Here is a 23510-nt window from a genome sequence, read left to right as displayed (position 1 = left end):
TATATAATATCCTGAGCCAGGGAGTTCCCAGGGTTAACACCTGGTGCAAAACCAGTGCTGGGGGTTGAACCTATTTAAAGGTCTAGACAACAGAGCCTGTTAACCCAGAGCTGTGAGATCTTTTGGGGGTGGGGAGGATATACCTGTCCAAGACGCTAGCTGCGTACTCGGGCGGCTAGCCCTTCCCGCTGCTCGCGCTCCGGCGGCAACGCTCTGTTTTTAGCATACAAGCTCGATCAGAGCTCTCATAGGCACGTCTCCTTGAGCTGGAAGTTACACCGAGAAGCTCGAAGTATAGACAGGCCCCATGGGTGCCCGCAGGGCATGGCACGGTGAGGCCTGCCTGGGGTCTCCCAGGGTGATAACAAACAGAACAAAAATTCTTCTTTTCTTTCACGCACGGTTCAGCCGAGTTTACAGGCCCACCCCAGAAGCCTCCAAGGCAGGGAGCTCAGGTATGTGTGGAGATGAACCAGGCTGGGTTTCTCCCTCCCGACCTGCATCTGTCCCTTCTGTTCCGCTTTGAAACCAGCCCCAGCCCCCCACCTTGGCCCTAGCTACTCAGGACCCCCGGGAGGGAGGGATGGTCCGTGGTCACTGAACCCTGCCCAGTGTCCCCTTAGTACGTACCTGAGCCTGGAGTGGGAGGCAGCGCTCAGGGGTCTGATGCTGCACCCCCTGCCTCGCTTTGGCAATGGAAGCATTGACCCTCTGCTCAGCTGTTGGTGGGTCTGCAGGCACCACGCTGCTAACAGCTGCCTGACCGCTAGGTGGGGAGTCCACCCAGGGGCAGCCAAACCCAGCCCGCGGGCGCAGAAGGGCCTGCGTCGTGTGTGGCTGCTGTCCTTTCTCCTCGGGGCTTCCTTCTGAAGCCTTTGGTTAGCCGATCCGGCGGGCAAGCAGATCATATGTCCTCTCCTGGTTTCTGGACAGCCAATCCAGCCGGCCCCTACTGCCAACCTGGACCGGACAGATGACACAGTGTACAGTAACGTCATGGAGCTGGTGAAGGCGGTGCTGCAGCTCAAGAACGAGATCTGCCAGCTGCCCCCAGAGGGGTACATCATTGTGGTGAAGGTAAAGCCCCCGGGAAGGAGGGAGGCATCCAAGGCTACCTTCTGGGAAGTCTGGCAAGGACTAAGACAGATCCTAGATTCAGAGATCCTAAAGCCAGAAGGGACCATTGTGATCATCTAGTCCAGGGGTGGGCAAACTACAGCCCGGGGGCCGCATCCGGCCTTCAGACGTTTTAATCTGGCCCTCAAGCTCCAGCCGGGGAGTGGGGTCGGGGGCTTGCCTTGCTCTGCATGTGCCATGGCTCTGCGTATCTCCCGGAAGCGGCAGCATGTCCCTTCTCTGGTTCCTCCGTGTAGGGGCAGCCAGGAGGCTCCGCACACTGCTTCTGCCCCAAGCACCGTTCCCGGAGCTCCTGTTGGCTGAGAACCGAGGCCAATGGGAGCTGCAGGGACGGCGCCTGCAGACGGGGCATCGCGCAGAAGAGCCACCTGGCTGCACTTCCGCATAGGAGCCGGAGGAGGGACAGGCTGCTGCTTCCAGGAGCTGCTTGAGGTAAGCGCGGCCCGGAGCCTGCACCCCTGACCCCATCCCATGCCCCAATCCCCTGCCCCAGCCCTGATCCCCCTCCCACCCTCCGAACCCCTCGGTCCCAGCCCAGAACACCTTCCTACACCCCACACCTCTCATCCCCAGCCCCAGCCAGAGCCCTCATCCCCTCCCACACCCCAACTCCCAATTTCAGGAGCATTCATGGCCCACCATACAGTTTTCATACCCAGATGTGGCCTTGGGGCCAAAAAGTTTGCCCACCCTTGATCTAGTCTGACCTGCTGTATAACACAGGCAGGAGACCTGCCCCACAGTAGCTCCCAGGGCAGAATGTGAGTCAGTCTTGAGTTAAACACTGCCAGTGACAGAAAATCCACCACAACCCTTGGGAAACTGCTCCAGTGGTTAATTACTCTCATTAGTACAAACTGACACCTCATTTCCAATCTGAATCTGTCTGGTTTCAACATCCTGCCATTGGATCATGTTAGCCCCTTCTCTGCTCATGTCATATTTCCCAAGGTGCACCTCTCCTCAGTGGTGGCCAGGACCCAAGAGCGGGAAACATTTCCCAAGATGCACCTCTCCCCGGTAGTGGTCTTGACCCAAGAGTGGGGAACATTTCCCAAGATGCACCTCTCTCCAGTGGTGGCCTTGACCCAAGAGCAGGGGACGTTTGCCAAGATGCACCTCTCCCTGGTAGTCGTCTTGACCCAAGAGTGGGAACATTTCCCAGAGTGCATCTCTCTGCAGCAGCCGTCCCGAGCCAAGACAGGCCCAGGTCGTTACTAAGAATGAAGGCTTTTGCTGAAGCCGGAGACGCCTTTCACGCTGCCTTTCCCCCTTCACAGAACGTGGGCCTGTCCCTTCGGAAACTGATCGGCAGCGTGGACGAGATCCTGCCAGTTCTGCCCATGGCATCACGCACAGAGGTAAGGGCTCCCACGCCCCCTACTGCCGGGGAGAGCAGTCGGGTGGGACACCCCCTGCCTTTGGGGTAATGGATGGTGCCAGCACATGGTCTCTCCCCACCCGCACGTCCTGGGAGCAGATTCCAGTCTGCAGACATTAGTGCTTCCAGGGTTCGCACAGCACAAGGCACCTTCCCCCCCTGCCCCTTCCCCGAGGGGCCTTAGTTCTCGCAGAAGTCAGTCCCCTGCACTCTACATCTACCAGCCAGTGGTACAATACAGGCCTGGCTCTTAAAGAAACCGCACCCCAGTGACACCCACGAGGGCTTGCAAGGGGCCATACAGAGTTGATTAGAGAATTCCTCGAGCCGCTATTTATAAGTGCCAGGTGACAGCTCATCCCACATGGATGGAGCCGGGGTTTTAATTTATTTCCAACTTCTCTTGCAATGCTCCGAATGTGCCAAAATCATGAGTCAGGCCACCTCAAGTCATGGGACCAACAGCAGCACAAAGGGTTTCTTTTTATTTGGCTTCTGCTCTCTGAGCCGTAAGGAGGTGCATTTTCCAACTTTTTTCTCCCGGAAAAGCTGGAAACGCAGCATTTGTGTCAAGGAAAGCTGAGAGGCCTGGCCAATCACATGACTCAAGGACCTGGGGCTTAAAGAAAATCATCAAACATTGCAAGGATCATGATTAAAATTGGGAGAGTTGGCGACACACAGTAGCAGCATTAGCCAGCAGTGAATAGGGCCCTCTTAGAGGATTTCACTGTTCAAAGGGAGTAGATTGCAAACTGAAGGCCTGGTTGGTGGAGAAGGCATTAGATTTCAGCCTGGCATCATGGTCAGGACCAATGATAAATCCAAGGATGCAGCTTCAACAGGGAGCACTTACGTTTTGGTGGTAAATCCCCCATGTGTCTTCCCCGGGCAAGGCAGGGTAGAGGAGACAGGGCTTGGGTGTAATGAGTATAAAGGTGATTCTTGACTGAGGCTGTTGCATATAGACAGACCCTGTGATTGTCTCTCGCTCTCAGAGTGACTAGCGCAGGCTGTGCTGCCTAATGACATCACAGGGTCTTCCTAAATCCTGGCCTGGATGAAGCTGTCTTGGAAGGAACTACTGATCGCACCGACTTCAGTCATCTCTGAGTGTGCACATAACTGATTAACTCCGTTAGCTGGCAGCAGTGGTAGGCTGTTATCCCCTATGTAATCCAGCCACTAGAGGGCCTCCAGCTTTGGGTATGTCCTTCACGCTCTTCTTCCGCTGCTGCCTCTAACGCTCCCAGCCACGTGTGTGTGTTTTGCGTTGGCAGATCGAGGGCACCCAGAAACTGCTCAACAAGGACCTGGCCGAGCTGATCAACAAGATGCGCCTAGCGCAGCAGAATGCTGTCACCTCGCTGAGCGAGGAGTGCAAGCGCCAGATGCTGACGGCCTCCCACACCTTGGCTGTGGACGCCAAGAACCTGCTGGACGCTGTGGACCAGGCTAAGGTCCAAGCCAACCTGGTGAAGCTCGCTCTGGAGTGAGATTGAGAGAGAGAGAGAGAGAGACATGCTGCTGGTGGAGATGGGAGAGGAATCTGCTCCAGAAGGCCTGGCTTTAAATATCTCCTCCAGCGTCGATGTTCCGCCCCCCCTCCCTGCAATCGCTCGTGTCTTGTATATTGTCGTGTCAGTCTTCTGAGAACAGGGCGGAGACTCTCCTGGCCCCTCCCCTTTACAGGGCATGGTTGTGGGGAACTCGCTGTCTTCCTGTGTCCTATAGAATGTGCTGCTGGGGATGATCCTGTACACACAAGGCACTGGAGGGGTGGGGAACGTGCGATGGGGTGGGGATAGACAAGTGGAATCACCCAGCCACCTGCCAGTCCCAACCCTGCCAGGGAGCTTTCTTATCAATTCTACTTCCATAGTACCCTCTGAGTGGACAGGAGGCTGGTGAATTTCACAGGTGCAGGTGGCTTTCAGGTTCCCTCTTTGCCTTGTTACACTTGTAGGCATTGGGAGACTAGGGCGTTTGGACGTTGCTGGCTGAGACCTGGGTGTTAGACACCTGGTGCTCTGGAAATGTTCCACTGAGCCATGAAGAGACTGTTTATTTTCTTGTACATTGTATAGAAGAGTTTATTTAATGACTGTGCGTGATCTCTGTGCATCTCTGGAACCTATCCGCTCACCCCACTCCCTGTCTGCAGCTGGAATGCACCGATCCCAGAGCATGGACAGCGCCGAACTGTAGCCTTTGTTCTGACGTTTAAAAAACACAAACCAACCCCAGGGATGGTATTTCTGATCTTTGCTTCTCTGTAAGACTCTGTGTGGGGGAAAAAACAAAACAAAACAAAACAAAAAAACAGCAAAGCAACAACGACGGCGAAAATCTTTCTATTTGGTTTGTGGTTGAATTCAAAATTGTACGGTTTGGCTGTGGCCATTAATTCCCATGAAGCTGTTTATTCTGGTTGAGATAAATGATGTACAAAGTTTGTGACTTTGCTTTTCTGTGGTGTGTGAGTTAGGGACTCTATATGGCTGAGGTTGGGCTCGCAAGATCCCTTGTGTTTCCCCCCTTCCTCTCAAATGGCCCCTTGTGCTGCAAAAGCTTGTGGGGTGTTAGACACAAGATCAAGGCTATTCTTTATGGGCAGGCATCAAAGGCCCTGGAACATGAGGGTTATTTGAAGCTTGAGATGATGTTTGCCTTCCCTCCTGTGTTACTGGGCTTCAGGGGACTGTTTTGAACAGCTCCATGGGAGCACTGACTTGGGCCAGGCAGAACTTTAGTTTGACTTTACATACAAGTTGGCTGGCTAGATTTGGGGAACTGGGATGCCCAGGTTCCAGGCTCAGCTCTGATGCCACCTGGCTGGGCCATTAAAGAGCAGGGTGTGATCTCAGTGTGATCCTCTGTGATCTCAGTGACTTGCCACGCTCTCTCTGTGCCTCAGTTTCCTCCATTTAGAAAATGGCCAGGAAGCCTGCTGGGTTTGTTCTCAGAACTCATTAACGTCTGCAGTAAGGCCAGTTGAGTATTTTCCATGGAGAAACGCCAAATGACATTAAAATGGATCAAAATGAAAGATTTTGGGAAGGTTTTAACAGAAAACCTTTTGTTTTTTATTTTTTTCCCCTCCCCTTCCCCCTGGAGAAATGGAGATGGGAAAGGGGGCAGGGTCCCAAAAAGCAAACAAACAAATTTTTGATGTGAAAAACCAAAAAATCTTTGTTGTGATTAGTTTCAGCAATTTTTTTTGACTATTCACCATACCTCTCCCCCCAAAATGTTTGTTTGCTTTGAAAAGACCCTCCAGCCAGCTCTCACCTGCAAGCGGCGTGCCAGGCAGAACACAGCTGAAAGTGGTGACTAGTTCTTGGGCCAGCGCTGAGCACTGGAGTGAATTTCACCCTAGGTTAGCTGGCCCCGCTGAGGGGGTAGCTGCCGCTTTCCCTTTAGCCTGGAATCTGCCAGCTTTGCAGTGAGGACACAGGCTCAGCAGCCCCACCATTGATAGTCCTCCAGTGCCTTCCCACAATTCCCCCTGTGTACCCGGAAGGACAGGTAAGTTCTCTCCCGGCTCCATGGGGAAGAATCGTAGAGCAGCACAAAGACCCATGGGACATGCCCTCACAAGTCCGAGCCCCACACACGCCGTGCAGTGCTAGTGAGGACACAGGCACGGCTTTGCAGTGAGGTTCCTCTCACCTGGGCTGGGCTGACCCGGGTGCCAATCACCCGAATTAACTCTGGGGTGCTTATGCCATGGCTGCCCCCTGGGAATTGACCCAGGGACCACCCTAGCTAATAGCATGAGCTGCTAGAGTTAGAACTTCCCAGCTGCAGGCTACAGACGGAGACCTCTAACACACCTTGTCCAGTGGGTTATGTTCACACCTGGGGGATAAATTGGACTGCGTGTGGCTGGGAGGAACAGTATGAAATGAACCTTATCACCAAACCAACATGAGCAATGTGTTCCCATCTTAGGAGGCGCACCTGCTGCCTTGCTAGGTAGCTACGGGCATGTTAATTTCAAACACAGAGCACCCCGGGTGGTTCCATTCTGATCTACTTCGTTTTAAGCAGTTTCAGTGACTCAAGAAAAAATCTTGTTGGGGTTTCACTGTAGGGTTCTCCTGCCCCAACTCCCCTACACCGTTCACTTGTTGGTACAAACCCAATGCGTGTGAGCATCTGCACGGCTGGAGCTGGGCCCAGCTGACACGTGGCTTTGGCACTGGTGTTGCACTGGTATTAACCGGGACGAGCGGGAGTTCAAAAGGGGTCGCGGCTTGACAAGGTTCCTCCAGTGTGGACAAGCCCGAGGGGCTCCACAGTCAGGGTAGGTTAGTTTGTCGCTTCGCCATCCCTGGGCACAGATCTGGGAGCAGGACCACCTTCCGGGCCGGGCACAGACCCTATATCATCCCAGCCAGGAAGGGAGGGAGGAAGAGGCCGATGGTCCCCAGCAAACAGACGATGATAAACACCCAGAGGAATATCCGGTCTATGACCATAGCAACATACTTCCAATCCTCCTTCACCTGCAGGCAGACAAGAGTCAGAGTGAGCTGTGGGGCCCGAGAGCAGCACAGGGTCACGGGAGGCCCCGGCAGAGAGGCTGTTGTGTTATGAGAGAGACGTTGGCCATGCAGGTGTAGCCTGCGGCTGGACTGGGGAGCTGGGGTGGGCAGGGAAGGGTTCTTCCATCCCATAAAAAGTTTTGACATTTTGACATTTTACCCCATCTCAAATCACAACAAAAAGTAAAAAAAAAAACAAAAAAAACTCAAAATCTTCCCAAACTAAAAAACCCCCAAGCAAACTCTAATCTGGGTCAGGTCTATTGAAACATTATGTAAGTAGGGTCTGAATGAGCTCTCCCCTGACATCTAGTGATGAGCCAGGGAAGAGGACTTGGGATCCACCTCTGTTTGCATGGGCACACCCACCCTGCCTGGGAGCGCAGCACGGTGGGGCTGCTTGGCCCAAATGATCGCTTTTGGCGAGTGTTGGATCCCCAGTCACTTTGTTATGGGGGCAGGGGCACTAAAGGGTGGTTGTCCTTGTAGTGTGAACCAGGGGCAGCAGAACTGTGTTTGGCAGACCCCGACTGACGGACTCACCCTCAATCAAACCGCACTTGCTAGGCAGGGGGTGGGGACGCCAAAGCCCAGTGAGGGGGGGCGGGGGGCATAGGTATGTGTGCTGAGTGGTGTGGGTCCTGTCCACGGGTCCTAGGCAACATGTGACTCTTTCCCTGTCCATTACACAGTAACAGAGCTGGTAAAGACTGAATTGAAAATTCTAGTCATAGAATATCAGGGTTGGAAGCGACTTCCGGAGGTATCTAGTCCAACCCCCTGCTCAAAGCAGGACCAATCCCCAACTAAATCGTCCCAGCCAGGGCTTTGTCAAACCTGCCCTTAAAAACCTCTAAGGAAGGAGATTCGACCATCTCCCTAGGGAACCCATTCCAGTGCTTCACCACCTGCCTAGTGAAATAGTGTTTCCTAATATCCAACCTAGACCTCCTCCACTGCAATTTGAGACCATTACTCCTTGTTCTGTCATCTGCTACCACTGAGAACAGCCTAGATCCATCCTCTTTGGAACCCCCTTTCAGGTAGTTGAAAGCAGCTATCTAATCCCCCCTCACTCTTCTCTTCTGCAGACTAAATAATCCCAGTTCCCTCAGCCTCTCCTCAGAAGTCATGTGCGCCAGCCCTCTAATCATTTTTGTTGCCCTCCGCTGGACTTTTTCCAATTTTTCCGCATCCTTCTTGTTGTGTGGGGCCCAAAACTGGACACAGTACTCCAGATGAGGCCTCACCAATGTCGAATAGAGGGGAATGATCATGTCCCTCGATCTGCTGCGAATGCTCACTTATACAGCCAAACTGGCGGTTAGCCTTCTGGCAACAAGAGCACACTGCTGACTCATATCCAGCTTCTCGTCCACTGTAACCCCTAAGTCTTTTTCTGCAGAACTGCTGCCAGCCACTTGGTCCCTAGTCTGTAACAGTGAATGGGATTCTTCCATCCTAAGTGCAGGATTTTGCACTTTTCCTTGTTGAACCTCATCATATATCTTTTGGCCTAATCTTCTGATTCGTCTAGGTTCCTCTGTATCTAGCCCACCCTCCAGCTTATCTACACACCCACAAACCTGTGGAACTTCTTGCCTGAGGAGGCTGTGAGACTAGGACTATAACAGGGTTTAAAAAGAACTAGATAAATTCATGGAGTTAGTCCATTAATGGCTATAGCAGGATGGGTAAGGAATGGTGTCCCCAGCCTCTGTTTGTCAGAGGGTGGAGATGGATGGCAGGAGAGAGATCACTGATCATTTACCTTTAGGTTCACTCTCTCTGGGGCACCTGGTATTGGCCACTGTCAGAAGACAGGATACTGGGCTGGATGGACCTTTGGTCTGACCCCGTATGGCCGTTCTGAGTTTCTTATGTTCACTCCTCCCAGTTTAGAGTCATCTGCAACTTGCTGAGGGTGCAATCACCCTAATGTTGCTAATAGAGCTGAAATCACTGGTAACCAGGCCTAAAATTAGATCTGCTTGGGTAGTGTCTGTGATGCAAGAAAACCGCCCAGTGTGCATTAGCGTGAGTTCCACTGCTAACACGCTGAGGCTATGTCTACACTACCCGCCGTATCGGCGGGTTACAATCGATTGCTCGGGATCGATATATCGCGTCTCATCTAGACGCGATATATCGATCCCCGAGCGCGCGTAATATCGATTCCGGAACTCCACCAAACCCAACGGAGTTGCGGAATCGACAGGGGGAGCCGCGGACATCGATCCCGTGCGGTGAGGACGGGTGAGTAAACCGATCTTAGATATTCGACGTCAGCTACGTTATTCACGTAGCTGAATTTGCGTATCTAAGATCGATTTTTCCCCGTAGTGTAGACCAGCCCTGAGATCAAGAAAAGCTGTGTTAAGGGAGGGGACCTCAGGACAGAGGAGCAGGGTGGCTGGCAGAGAGTGAGCCAGGGTGGAAGGTGAACTCACACAGATGCACCTCTGAACTCTGGGTCTTCCCTGACGAAGGACAACAACTATGAGTGGGTTGCGGCGGAGAGAGAAAGGAGGGGCACATTAAAGGAACTTTTGGTGGTAGAACTCACAAATCTGAGGCAAAAGACACGGCCTCACGGATTCGGGGGTGAGTGTTTTGCTCACTGTTTAGTGTCTATGAATCCTGCTTGCGGCGTTTTCCCAAGTTAATGTCAGGTGACTTCCCTCCTTTCATTAAAAGTTTCTTTTCTACACTCGGACTCTGTGCTTGTGAGAAGGAAGTATTGCCTCTCAGAGGTGCCCAGGGGTGGGGTGTAATTGTCCCACATTGCTGGGTGGGGGCTCGAGCCAGTTCTGTGTTGTATTGTTGAACGGGAACCCCTAGATATTGAACCTGGCCCTGGTTGCTGCTGACTACAACTGGCAGAAGGGTTCTAGTTATTTCAAGTTTTATTCCATTTTTAGTCTAACTTTACTCACATTTCTAACCAAAAAGTTGTTTGGACTCAAAAGTTCCAGTTCGAAAATGTCAAAGTGGGACATTGGGACAGGTCTTTTCCCCCAAATGTTCCGAGTCAGAAGCTTTGTCAGCACCGACCCTGTGACGTGAAGTTTCGGTTTTGATGAATTGGTACTGGTGGAGGGCGAGAGAGGAGGATGGGTGGTGAAAAAATTCCCGCTCTCCTTGGAAGCCTTTCAATTTCTGCCGCTGCTACAGGCTACTTGGGCAAGTCACCTCGTCTGTCTCCCTGTGCCTTAGTTCCCTGGGGCTAACAATCTCCCCTGCATCGTAGGAGAGCATAAATACCCTGAAGGAAGTGGTGTGAGAACAGAGCAACGAGACTAGACAATACTCCCCTCCTCAGACTGCTGTTCAGGGGCAAATAAAACCAGCTCTGAGGGGGAAACCGAGCCTTACATTGGCCCAGCTGGCTGGAAATGCAGGAGCAAGGACTGAGGCCCTGCAGAAATGGTCTATCCAGGCCACACATCGCTTTAATCCAGCACTGAGAAGACCCAAGCTAGGGGTGCATGTGTCCCCCTCACTGCAGAGCTCAGCCTGGGTGTCTGCTAATTCAGAGTCCCCCAGGGCACAATGCCACCCAAGGAGCGTCAATGGTGTTCAAGCCGTGGCCGGCGGCTCTGCTTTGCAGCTGAGTGCAGATGTTTGTCCTGCCCCCTGGTGTTTGGGCCTCAGTGGAGTCCCACAAGTGAATGCATCACCCGCTCGTTACTGCGCAGGCCTCTCCCGTCAGCCAGTCGCTGGCCTGGGAATAGTTAATTTGTTTTTAGCCCCACCTCTTCGATCCCTGGCAAGGAAACAACCAACCAAGAGGTCACCGAACAGCTGCAGACAACAACCGTAGGAGACCACAGAGCCAGCTGGACAGCTGGGGGCATGGGGACAGCAAGCGGAGCAAGTCCCCTTCACCCTGCCCAAGCAACAGGGCTGCCCCCAGCCCCGGATCCTGGACCCCGCTGGGGCGAGAGGAGGAAAGCCAGTTCCCCCTGCCCATCGCTGCCTGGTCCTCTCCACTGGGACTGCTCCCCGGAGCGGCAATGCAGGGGATGCCTCTCTGCTGGGACTGCCCCCCGGGGCGGCAGTGCAGGGGCTGCCTCTCCCCTGGGACTGCTCCCCCGGGCTGCAGTGCAGGGGCTGCCTCTCCGCTGGGACTGCTCCCCGGGGCGGCAGTGCAGGGGCTGCCTCTCCGCTGGGACTGCTCCCCAGGGTGGCAGTGCAGGGGCTGCCTCTTTGCTGGGACTGCTCCCCAGGGCGGCAGTGCAGGGGCTGCCTCTCCGCTGGGACTGCTCCCCGGGGCGGCAATGCAGGGGCTGCCTCTCTGCTGGGAGCTAGGCTGACTCCCACCCACTCACGCCAACCAGGCCACTGAAGAGCCATCAGATAGTGGCGCCTGAAATAGGCCAAACTCCACCCGATGGCAAGAGGGAAAAAAGGCCCAAGGTGCCAGGACCCGGCCCTCCCAAGCCAGCAGAGCGCAGACTCACCGAGAAATCAGCATCCTCAGCCCGCAGGTGGTCTGCGATGTAGTGCACCCCCTCCAAGGCCTTCAGGATCCTGGGGGACAGCAGCAGGCTGGTATCCGACCCCAAGCTGACCCCTTTGGCAGGCGGGCGCGGTGCCCGGGCTCCCTGCCCCCTGCCCAGGTGGCAGCCGCAGCCGGAGTGGTACTGGACGCTGTGTTTATGGGAGCCTGTCTTGAGGGACGCACGTCCGGGGTGCCTCCTCTCCTCTTCCTCTTCCTCCTCCTCCCATGTGTTATCAGCATCTGTTTCCAGCCAGCCCCTGGAGGTGCTGAGCCTGATGCCAGGCGGGTCATACTCCCCGCTCAGCCTATCCCAGGGGGTTAGCACTGGAGGCCGCCTCATGAAAAGCCAGCGGGGGATGAAGTCCAAGAAGGCAGCCCGCACCCAGCGGGGCATCTTGTGGGTGCTGGGCGAGCGGTGGTGGACGTTGAGGGCGAAGACGGTGATGACAATGGAGAGGGTGACGAAGATCATGGTGAAGAGGAGGTACTCGCCGATCAGGGGGATGACCAGTGAGGTGGAAGGGATGATCTCGGTGATGAGCAGCAAGAAGACAGTGAGGGAGAGCAGCACGGAGATGCAGAGGGTGATCTTCTCCCCGCAGTCGGAGGGCAGGTAGAAGACCAGCATGGTCAGGCAGGAGATGAGGAGGCAGGGGATGATGAGGTTGATGGTGTAGAAAAGGGGCAAGCGCCGGATGGTGAAGCAGTAGGTGATGTCAGGGTAGATCTCCGTGCAGCAGTCATATTTCTTGGTGTTGTATGTGCCCGCGGCATTGATGATGGCCCATTCCCCGCTCTCCCAGTAGTCTTTCAGGTCCACGTCGCGCTCCATGCTCTCCAGGTCGATCTTGGCCTTGTCGTACGTCCACGAGCCAAACTTCATCTTGCAGTTCTGCTGGTCGAAGGGGAAGAAGGTCACGTCGATGCTGCACGAGCTCTTGTAGATGGCCGGTGGCACCCACTTCACCTTGCCATTGGAGAAGAGGTGGGCTTTGGTCATGTGCGTCACTGCGAACTCCCCATCGGCGCTGCAGGACAGAGGAGCAGGGGTTAGAGTGGCAAGCGCCTCGGAGAAAGTGAGGGGCAGGGAGGAGGCAAGACCAAATCCACCAGGAGCGGTAAAAGAGGAGAAGGGGCCTGTGATTAGCTCGGCTCTGGGATCAGAAGATCTTGGTTTGAGTTCCTGGCCCTGCTACAGCCCCCCATGCCCCCATGCAAATCACTCCACCCCATGCGGCCAGCCAGTGCCAAGGCACCAGTGTGAGGGATAAAGTGAACCCTTTGCACGGGGGTGAATTTCACCCCTAACTCTTCTGGGTCGCAGTGTCCCCATCTGTGAAATGGGGGGATCATGTCCTTGGGAGGAGCTGAGATGTGTGATGAAGAGGGCCATGTAAGTGCCCAGGTGGGTCAAAACAGACGGGCTCAGTGACCCAGCACAACTCCGCGCGGGGGGCAGGTGCTCAGATACTGTGGTGATGAGCATGGCTGGATGGACAGATCAGGCAGAAGTTAGTGGGGCTGCCGCAGAGCAGGAGACCAGGCCTGGGGGTGTCTCGAGATGTCTCTGCAGCAGAGCACAGCAAGGTTCCTGTCTGGATGCCAAGGGGGAACGCTGAGCGTGTGGAACGAAACCCTGAGAACTCATGGCCGGGCCTGGGGCCGATGAAGACCCCGTCTGTCAAAGCAGCTGGTCATGAAATGACGCGGGGCAGGCTTGGAACCCAGGAACCCAGCTCCGACCCAATTCCCCAGGATGCGGTTGCTCCGTGACTGAATCTGTTAATGAGGCTGGACGTTAATTAAAAAGCAGGCCCTTCCCAGGTCAAGAATTACATTTCCTTTAGCGACCGAGAGGCACCAGCAGGTGGCAGCAAGACACAAATTTCAACCTGAAGCATGAGCAGGAACATGCTGTGGTGAGGCATGGGGGCCTGCCTGGTGGAAATAGCCTGGGAGGCTGGGCTGTACTGCCTAGGGTGACCAGATGTCCCCATAAAATCGGGACTCTCCCGATATTTAACCCTTTGTCCCGTGCCCCGATCAATGTATGATCAGGACGCCATTTGTCCCGATATTTGGATAAGGAGGCGAGCAGGGGGGAGGCCTTGACCCTGTGGGTGCTCCGGGGCTGGAGCACCCGTGGGGAAAAATTGCAGCCAAGCTCCCGCCTCCTTCTCTCCCCCTCCCCCCAGCATGCCACATCCCCGCTCCTCCCCACCCCCAGTGCTTCCTGCGGCCTAACAGCTGTTTGGCAGCGCTTAGCTTCCGGGAGGGAGGAGGAGGAGAGGGGACGCGGCACACTCAGGGGTGGAGGCGGAGAAGAGGCAGGGCAGGGGCGAGAACTTGGGGGAAAGGGGTGGAATGGCGGTGGGCAAGGGCGGGACGAGGCAGGGGGTGGGAGAGCACCCACCCGACAGAGGGGAAGTCAGCGCCGTAGGGTGAGTGGTGGGCCGGGGGGTGAAGAGGCGAGCGGTGGGTGGGGGACTGAGGAGGGACGCAGCAAGCCAGCGGCAGGCTGGGGGATGAGCAAGGCTGCGGGGGCGGGGGGGCTGAGCGGGAAGGGGGCAGGACCTGGGGCAAAGTGGGGGCAGAGCCTGGGAGGAGCCAGGGGTGGACTGTGGACAGGGCTGATGGCACCTCAATGTGTCCCGATATTTTAGTGGTGATCTGGTCACCCTAGTAATGCATGGGAAGGGGATTTATTGCTCAGGCTGCTGGACACAGACAGACCGTGTGGTTCACTCTGGCTCCCTGCTACCATGCACCTGATTTTGTTCCCAGATACACCAGTGTAAACCCATTGACTTCTGATTTCAGTTGGTGCAACTGCAAGTGAGATCAGGACCAATGTCTCCATAAGGCCTGGCCTGCAGGCGGCAGGCCTGGAAGGATGCTGCCAACCATATACTGCCCAGTGTGACCCCCCAGACCCCCCTCCATCCCTAAGGGCTTTGCCTTGCTGTACCTGTGCAGTGGCGCCACCTACTTGTTATACAGCACAATGTCAGGGATCCAGATCATCTCAGAGGGCACCCGGATGGAGGTGACATTATCAAAGTCCGCCGGATTCCAGCGCAGCTTGTAGTCACTCCACTCCTGGGGGAGGAAAAAGCAAGAAGGGTCTGTGATGGATGTGCTGCCCAGCGAGGGCTGGGGATCCAGCCATCAGAGAGAGTGGGGCGACCATAGCTGCAAGGAGATGTACAGCATCCTCTTGTAACAGCTCATCATGGGACCCCTCGAATGTTTAGTGCCTGAAGATTGGGCCCCTCCTATATGAGCTAAAGGGGTCCTGGGTCACTGCTCAGCTTAAAGAGGTTCCTCCTGAGCTGATTTTCTTTTTTCAAACACATCTTCATTATTAGTAGGCACTTTGCTAAAGTGCCCATCCCCACAGCATCTGGGCGCTGATGGGAATTCAGTGCTGGTGAAAGGTCCCAGGCGGCAATCCTGCCGAGTGAAGGTCTGTCTGTATAGGGCAGGTATAGCACAGGCTGAACCCCCATCAGCTCCCAATGGACGGTCCCATCAACATGCTTTAAATCCTACCCTGGCAGAGCCACTTCAGAGACCAGGTGCTAAGATACGGGATGTGGATCTGAGGCTGAAAAGGATCCTAACAGGAGCAGGAAAGAATCCATTGATTGTCCTTCATGTGGGAACAAATGATACGGCTAGATTCTCGCTGGAACGTATCAAGGGAGACTATGCCAGACTGGGGAAGACGCTTAAGGAAATCGAGGCTCAGGTGATCTTCAGTGGGATTTTGCCTGTTCCTAGAGAAAGGCAACAAAGGTGTGACAAGATTATGGTGATTAACAGATGGCTCAGGCAGTGGTGCTATAAGGAGGGCTTTGGGATGTGCGGCCACTGGGAAGCATTCATGGACAGAGGACTGTTCTCTCGGGATGGACTTCACCTGAGCAAGGAGGGAAATAGACTTCTAGGATGGAGGCTGGCACAACTGATTGAGAGCTTTAAACTAGGAATTTGGGGGAGATGGTTGGGAGATGTCCGGGTAAACTCCATGCAGGAATTTAACATTGAGAGGGAAGAAAATGAAGCAAGAAAGGATACAGCCGTGGGCAGAAGAATGGACGTAAGGAGGAAGGCTAGTGTAGATACCAGTCTAACAGGTGATACTGGTGGTAGAATGTCTGTGCCTAACCGGGTAAAGAATTTCAGTGAAGCCAAACGGCAAAAATTAAGATGTCTGTACACTAATGCGAGAAGCCTAGGGAACAAAAGGGAGGAACTAGAGCTACTGGTGCAGGAAGTGAAACCCGGATATTATAGGGATAACAGAAAACATGGTGGAATAGTAGTCATGACTGGAGTACAGGTATTGAAGGGTATGTGCTGTTTAGGAAAGACAGAAATAAAGGCAAAGGTGGTGGAGTAGCATTGTATATCAATGATGAGGTTAACTGTAAAGAAATAAGAAGTGATGGAATGGATAAGACAGAGTCTGTCTGGGCAAAAATCACATTGGGAAAGAAAGCTACTAGAGCCTCCCCTGAGATAGTGCTTGGGGTGTGCTACAGACCGCCGGGATCTGATTTGGATATGGATAGAGACCTCTTTAATGTTTTTTAATGAAGTAAACACTAATGGGAATTGTGTGATCATGGGAGACTTTAACTTCCCAGATATAGACTGGAGGACAAGTGCTAGTAATAATAATAGGGCTCAGATTTTTCTGGATGTGATAGCTGATGGATTTCTTCACCAAGTAGTTGAAGAACCAACAAGAGGGGATGCCATTTTAGATTTGGTTTTGGTGAGTAGTGAGGACCTCATAGAAGAAATGGTTGTAGGGGACAACCTTGGTTCGAGTGATCATGAGCTAATTCAGTTCAAACTAGATGGAAGGATAAACAAAAATAGATCTGGGACTAGGGTTTTTGATTTCAAAAGGGCTAACTTTAAAGAATTAAGAAATTAGTTAGGGAAGTGGATTGGACTGAAGAACTTGTGGATCTAAAGGGAGGAGGCCTGGAATTACTTCAAGTCAAAGTTGCAGAAACTATCAGAAGCCTGCATCCCAAGAAAGGGGAAAAAAATCATAGGCAGGAGTTGTAGACCAAGCTGGATGAGCAAGCATCTCAGAGAGGTGATTAAGAAAAAGCAGAAAGCCTACAAGGAGTGGAAGATGGGGGGATTAGCAAGGAAAGCTACCTTATTGAGGTCAGAACATGTAGGGATAAAGTGAGAAAGGCCAAAAGCCATGTAGAGTTGGACCTTGCAAAGGGAATTAAACCAATAGTAAAAGGTTCTATAGCCATATAAATAAGAAGAAAACAAAGAAAAAGAAGAAGTGGACCGCTAAACACTGAGGATGGAATGGAGGTTAAGGATAATCTAGGCATGGCCCAATATCTAAACAAATACTTTTGCCTCAGTCTTTAATGAGGCTAATGAGGAGCTTAGGGATAATGGTAGGATGACAAATGGGAATGAGGATATGGAGGTAGATATTACCACATCTGAGGTAGAAGCCAAACTCGAACAGCTTAATGGGACAAAATCGGAGGGCCCAGATAATCTTCATCCAAGAATATTAAAGGAACTGGCACATGAAATTGCAAGCCCATTAGCAAGAATTTTTAATGAATCAGTAAACTCAGGGGTTGTACCGTATGACTGGAGAATTGCTAACATAGTTCCTATTTTTAAGAAAGGGAAAAAAAGTGATCGAGTAACTATAGGCCTGTTAGTTTGACATCTGTAGTATGTAAGGTCTTGGAAAAAATTTGAAGGAGAAAGTAGTTAAGGACATTGAGGTCAATGGTAATTGGGACAAAATACAACATGGTTTTACAAAAGGTAGATCGTGCCAAACCAACCTGATCTCCTTCTTTGAGAAGGTAACAGATTTTTTTAGACAAAGGAAATGCAGTGGATCTAATTTACCTCGATTTCAGTAAGGCATTTGATACGGTTCCACATGGGGAATTATTAGTTAAATTGGAAAAGATGGGGATCAATATGAAAATTGAAAGGTGGATAAGGAACTGGTTAAAGGGGAGACTACAACGGGTCGTACTGAAAGGTGAACTGTCAGGCTGGAAGGAGGTTACTAGTGGAGTTCCTCAGGGATCAGTTTTGGACCAATCTTATTTAATCTTTTTATTACTGACCTTGGCACAAAAAGTGGGAATGTGCTAATAAAGTTTGCGGATGACACAAAGCTGGGAGGTATTGCTAACACAGAGAAGGACGGGATATCATACAGGAAGATCTGGATGACCTTGTAAACTGGAGTAATCTGCCACCTGTGCTTAACTCAGCCTTTCACCTGGGTCCCAGATCTCTGGCTTCTACTTATGTCCTCCCAGCTCCTTCTTTCTCTGCTAGAACATTAACCCCTCAGGACTGCCTCTCTGTGCCTTGACCCCTTTCGAGTGATTGATTTGTCTGTGTGGTCTTCTTTAGTATACCTACCCCAGGTCCTTTGCAGAAAGAGAGGGAGCTCCCTACTGCCTCTCTTCTGGGTCCTCCTCTAACTGAGATCTCCACTCTGTTTCTGTAGTCTTCTCTGATCTCTTCCCCACCCCTCTCCCCCAGTCATTAAGTCTCCATATCACATTCAGCTGGAACAGGTTCAGAGATGGGCTACTAGGATGATCCGAGGACTGGAAAACCTGACTTATGAAAGGAGACTCAAAGAGCTTGGCTTGTTTAGCCTAACCAAAAGAAGGCTGAGGGGGGATATGCTTGCTCTTCATAAATATATCAGAGGGATTAATATTAGGGAGGGAGAGGAATTATTTAAGCTCAGTACCTATGTGGACACAAGAACAAATGGATATAAACTGGACACTAGGAATTTAGACTTGAAATTAGATGAAGGTTTCTAACCATTAGAGAAGTGAAGTTCTGGAACAGCTTCCCAAGAGGAGTAGTGGGGGCAAAAGACATATCTGGCTTTAAGACTAAGCTTGATAAGTTTGTGGAGGGAATGGTATGATGGGATAGCCTAATTTTGGCAATTAATTTGGCAATTGATCTTTGATTTTCAGCAGGTAAGTATGCGCAGTGGTCTGTGATGAGATGTTAGATGGGGTGGGATCTGAGTTACTATAGAGAATTCTTTCCTAGATGTTGGCTGGTGAGTCTTGCCCACATGCTCAGGGTTTAACTGATCACCATATTTGGGATCAGGAAGGAATTTTCCTCCAGGGCAGATTGGCAGAGGTCCTGGAGATTTTTCACCTTCCTCTGCAGCATGGGGCACGGGTCACTTACTGGAGGATTCTCTGCAGCTTGAGGTCTTCAGACCACAATTTGAGGACTTCAATAACTCAGATATAGGTAAGGAGTTTGTTATAGAAGTGGATGGGTGAGATTGTGTGACCTGCATTGTGCAGCAGGTCAGACTAGATGATCATAATGGTCCCTTCTGACCTTAAAGTCTATGAGTCTAGGAGACCTGTCACTGGGGTCCTTTCAGTGCCCATCCCTGGGGACCTGGGCTGAGACCCACCAACCTGGTTCACAAATTCTGAGCAGCTGTGTGATGGGGACAGCTTCCAGCCACTTCTCACATGGGCTAGATTTCAGCCATCTCTACACAGGTAAAGTCACCATGTACCAGTGCCAAGCCCCTGGGGCATCCTATCTCTCAGGTTTCAACCAGATCAGAGAGACGAGGCTGAAATCCAGCATCAAAGGGTCTTCTCATGAAGTTTCTAACCCCAAGAAGTGCAGCTAGACTAGAGCCACCAGGGACTTCTCTGAATCAAATTCCTAAGCCCCGAGGGGTTCCTTGTGACTTGGGAAACCCACCTCCCCTCTCAGCAAGCCCAAAGGGAAATTATCCCTCACCTGTTTCAACCAGACATTTGTGGTCATCATTTGGTTCTTCTCATCCTGTTAGAGGCATGGTGGGGAGGGGAGAAAGGAGAGAGGAGGAGAGTTTCTTTGATCATAATGGAGAAAACCAGCATCAGACCTGAAACCAACTTCTTCCACTGGGCCAGTTCAGCACAAGACCCAACTGTTACCTTTCCCACCCTCCTCCAGAGCTCGGGAACTGGTAGGAATGATTCAATGCCGCCTACGGAGAAAGGGAGATTTTTATCTCCTTTTGGTGTGTGGCCACTAGCTGGCAATGGCGTCCCATTAGTAGTTACAGATTATGGGCATTACATAAGAATGGCCCTACTGGGTCAGACCAAAGGTCCATCTAGCTCAGTGTCGTGTCTTCCAACAGTGGCCAATGCCAGGTGCCCCAGAGGGAATGAACAGAACAGGGAATCATCAAGTGATCTATCCCCTGTCACCCATTCCCTGCTTCTGGCAAACAGAGGCTAGGGACACCATCCCTACGCATCCTGGCTAATAGCCATTGATGGACCTATTCTCCATGAACTGATCTAGTTCTCTTTTAAACCCTGTTATAGTCCTAGTCTTCACAACCTCCTCAGGCAAGAAGTTCCACAGGTTGACTGTGCGTTGTGTGAAGAAATACTTCCTTTTGTTTGTTTTAAACCTGCTGCCTATTAATTCCATCAGGTGACTGCTAGTTCTTGTGTTACGTGAAGTGCTAAATAACACTTCCTTATTCCCTTTCTCCAGACCAGTCATGATTTTATAGACTTCTGTCATATCCCCCTTAGTCGTCTCTTTTCCTAGCTGAAAAGTCCCAGTTTTTTCAATCTCTCCTCATATGGAAGTGTTCCATACCCCTAATCATTTTTGTTGCCCTTCTCTGCACCTTTTCCAGTTCTAATATATCTTTTGAGATGGAGGAGCCAGGTCTGCACGCAGTATTCAAGATGTGGGCGTACTGTGGATTTATGTAGTGGGATTATGATACTTTCTGTTTCATTATCTGTTCCTTTACTAATGGTTCCTAACACTGTTCGCTTTTTTGACTGCTGCTGCACATTTAGAGTTTGTTTTCAGAGAATTATCTACAATGACACCAAGATTTTTCCTGAGTGGTAACAGCTCATTTAGACCCCAGCATTTTGTGTGCATATTTGGGGTTCTGCTTTCCAAATCCATTACTGTGCCATTTGTCAACATTGCATTTCATTTGCTATTTTGTTGCCCAGTCACCCAGTCTTGGGAGATCCCTCTGAAACTTGTTGCAATCGGCTTTGGATTTAACTAGCTTGAGTAATTTTGCATCATCTGCAAATGTTGCCATCTCATTGTTTACCCCCTTTTCCAGGGGTAACAGTGCTTAAATATCACGGTGATTAATGTGGGATGGGTGCATTTATAGATAGGTAGTGGAAAGACTATTTGAGAGACTTCCTAGTGGAAGTGCATAGAGCTAACTGAGAGGCGCTCAAATGCTTCAGTGAAAAAAGGGAACAGCTTCCAGATGAAGCGACTAGCTCCCCGCCAGGCTGAGGAGACTGGTGTTGTGGATATAAACCTGAGCTCCTGACTCCTTGTGGTTCTTGGAAAGATTCCATGGCACTTGATGGAAGAGGAATGACCTTAGCCCCAGAATGCGGGAATCCCCCTGCACTGTCAGTTTCACATCAGTTACCGCTGGTTTCAGAGGGATCATCCTGGTGTGCAGAATCTGGCCCAGTTATACTAACAGTAATTTCTTTCCCTGTGTCACTAGCCACCCCTGAGATTATCATGGCTTGAAGGGCTTTACAAACCAAACATACTTTGTTTTCACTCTTCCAGCTGTTCAGTTTTGACTGCGGTTTCTTTGGAGTCACTTCAGAGCAACAGAAAGCCCATTATATGGAAGTTGAAGCCAGACAAACTCAGGGACAATTTTTAATGAACCACTGGAGCAATTTGGCACAGGTTGGGAGGGGTGGGCAGAGGAGGTTGGTGGGAATTCTCCATCCCTGGCCATTTTAAAATCAAGACTGGATGTTTTTCTAGTTCAATCAATGAATTCAGGGACTTCTTCTGGCCTGTGCTCTGCTGGAGGGCGGACAAGATGATCACAGTGGTCCTTTTGGCCTTAAACATCTATTAAACTGAATCAGTTTCTGCTGCACCTCTGGAGTGGAGTGCAACAGCTATTTAAAAGCCAACAGCAAAACCGGACAACAGTTTAGGACAGGAAGTAAAGAAGAATACTGCCACCAGCTGGAATTGCAGGGGCAGTTTAGTTAAGTGGAATTTGGCCAGGGCACGGGGGCTAACAACCTGCCGGCTCCCATCCTGTGAACACTTCATCAGCCGTAATAAGCCATGGTTGGCATGATGTGGCTGAGGACTGAGATCTTGTCTGGAAGACGGGATACTAAATAAAACCCATCCCAATGCATTTTATCTCTGTCCCTGTGTTTTCTTGACACTCCTTTTATAGACAAGAGGCCCCTTTACAGTAAGTGCCATTACATTTAAAGTACTTCATGGCGGCCTGGCTCCTATTTCATCTTGCATCAGCCAGCGCTGACTGGCTGCGCTAAACGTCCCTGGCTGAGCTCATTTATCTTGGTGTCCAGAAAGCGAGAGAGAGAAATTACGTGACGAGCGGACCAGAGGAATTGTTGCAGTGAACAGATCAATGGTTCCTCTAGTTCAATTTCATGTCTCCAGCTGTGGCCAATTCTACAGACTTTATTATCACCAAATATTGGGTCTTGTGCAGGGTCCTTTCTGGACAACATGTGACAGGCAGTCTCTGCCTCTAAGGATACGTCTATGCAGCCAGTGAGTATCAAAGCCCAGGGTGACAGAGTGGGGCCCACAGGATAGCGTTAAAAATAGCTGTGTAGGCATGTGGCTCAGGCCGGAGCTCAAGCCCTGAAGCCCACCCCCATCCTAGGCCCTAGAGCCTGAGCTCCAGCCTGAGCCTGAATGTCTCCCCAGCTCCTTTCAGCACCGGAGTGTGAGCCTGAATCTGTTAAACCTGGCTCGAGACTTGCACCCGCAGGCTGCCGCGCGCTGTGTAGATGCACCCAAAGCATTTGCACCCTACATAGCCAAGGCAGACAAAGGAAGTATCATTGTTCCCATTCTACAACTGGGGAAGTGAGGCACAAAGTCCCACAGTGAGTCTATGGCAAAGCACGGAAAAGGAGCCAGCGCTCCTGAACTGCAGCTCAGTGCCGTACTTCCAAGGATAAGAGGATAAAAGCTTTTACAGCCCTTAAATGTGCAATATATTACCTGGGCAGAGGGAGTTCCTTCCTGACCCCAGCTGGTGATGCACATGTGACCTGAAGCATGAGGGCTGATGCAGCCCTTTCTATGCTTAAGTTGCCCACTGTAACCCCAGCTGCTAGTATAAATGTCCCACCCTTCTGTGGAGGGTTTTAGAAGCAGAATTAGAGTCCGGCTTCGCACACATACCACGTCAATCAGCTGAGCGATGGACAGCCCAAATCTGATGATGATGACGTCGGAGATGTTGGGGACTGGCCGGGACCAACGGTTGTAGCTGGTGAACAGGTACTTGAAGAGGCGCTCCTCGGCGTGGGTGTGAGTCCGGTCCTGGATGGCCACTGAACCAATGGGAGACAGAAAAAGCCATACGGATTCTCTAGTTTGCTTTTGGCCTGGGTACTTCAGCACTTCCTCTAATGCTGGGTTAATACAGAGAGATTGTCTGGGCCAAACGTGTTAATATGAGCCTATCATTGTCCACCATTAAATGAGGTTCAGGGTGTGGTATGCAGAGACCTCAGCCTGCTTAGCTCCATGGCAAACACACCATTAAACATCCTTTTAACCTTGTATTAATGAGACAGAAAAGAATCAAAACAGAGTTAAAGCATTTGGAATGTAAAGTATTAAATAAGGTTTTCATTTTAACCACATTCCTTGTCCCCTTTCGCTGGAGAGTGATTTTAGAAGGACCCTTCCCCACCCCCTAGTCCAACAATCTCGTAGCAGATGTCACAGGTGGCAATAATGGTGCTTTTGGGGAACAGAGAAGAAGTTACGTGAGGTTGGCTGGCACAGCTGTTATTGCTGGTGTCAATGTCCAATCCGATTTCCT

General features: G+C 51.5%; 2 protein-coding genes across 5 annotated transcripts in view; one reads left to right on the top strand and one right to left on the bottom strand.

The window, feature by feature from the left end:
- Positions 1-4973, top strand: part of PTK2B (protein tyrosine kinase 2 beta) — an 86531-nt gene extending 81558 nt beyond the window's left edge. For all 4 annotated transcript variants that reach the window (XM_032790552.2, XM_075063567.1, XM_075063566.1 and 1 more), the window contains 4 exons: positions 409-455; positions 934-1077; positions 2418-2498; positions 3799-4973. In XM_032790552.2, coding sequence (XP_032646443.1) covers positions 409-455; positions 934-1077; positions 2418-2498; positions 3799-4014 — 488 coding nt within the window. In that variant the 3' untranslated portion in view covers positions 4015-4973. The remainder of the gene's footprint in view (positions 1-408; positions 456-933; positions 1078-2417; positions 2499-3798) is intronic.
- A 582-nt stretch (positions 4974-5555) lies between these two features.
- Positions 5556-22936, bottom strand: CHRNA2 (cholinergic receptor nicotinic alpha 2 subunit). The gene is made up of 6 exons (XM_032790558.2): positions 22862-22936; positions 19403-19447; positions 14562-14671; positions 11721-12600; positions 11532-11675; positions 5556-7029 (listed from the first exon to the last, which is right to left on the bottom strand). Exons 2-6 carry the CDS (start codon positions 19430-19432, stop codon positions 6904-6906), a joined length of 1290 nt encoding a protein of 429 aa, XP_032646449.2. The 5' UTR covers positions 19433-19447; positions 22862-22936; the 3' UTR covers positions 5556-6903.
- Between the last annotated feature and the right edge of the window lie 574 nt (positions 22937-23510).

This window comes from Chelonoidis abingdonii, chromosome 3 (assembly GCF_003597395.2).
Source record: "Chelonoidis abingdonii isolate Lonesome George chromosome 3, CheloAbing_2.0, whole genome shotgun sequence".
Taxonomy (NCBI): Eukaryota; Metazoa; Chordata; order Testudines; family Testudinidae; genus Chelonoidis; species Chelonoidis abingdonii.
The sequence above is the reverse complement of the archived record's forward strand: the minus strand, read 5'-3'. Positions and strand labels throughout refer to the sequence as shown.

What these genes read in the sequence shown, in the direction of transcription:
- CHRNA2 (XM_032790558.2), bottom strand. Translation starts at nt 19,432, where the DNA reads ATGATGACCACAAATGTCTGGTTGAAACAG. An exon ending in CAAATGTCTGGTTGAAACAG is followed by an intron (nt 14,672 to 19,402) that starts GTGAGGGATAAT and finishes TTCCTCCCCCAG; the next exon opens with GAGTGGAGTGACTACAAGCT. An exon ending in CTGAGGATGCTGATTTCTCG is followed by an intron (nt 7,030 to 11,531) that starts GTGAGTCTGCGC and finishes GTCTGCCTGCAG; the next exon opens with GTGAAGGAGGATTGGAAGTA.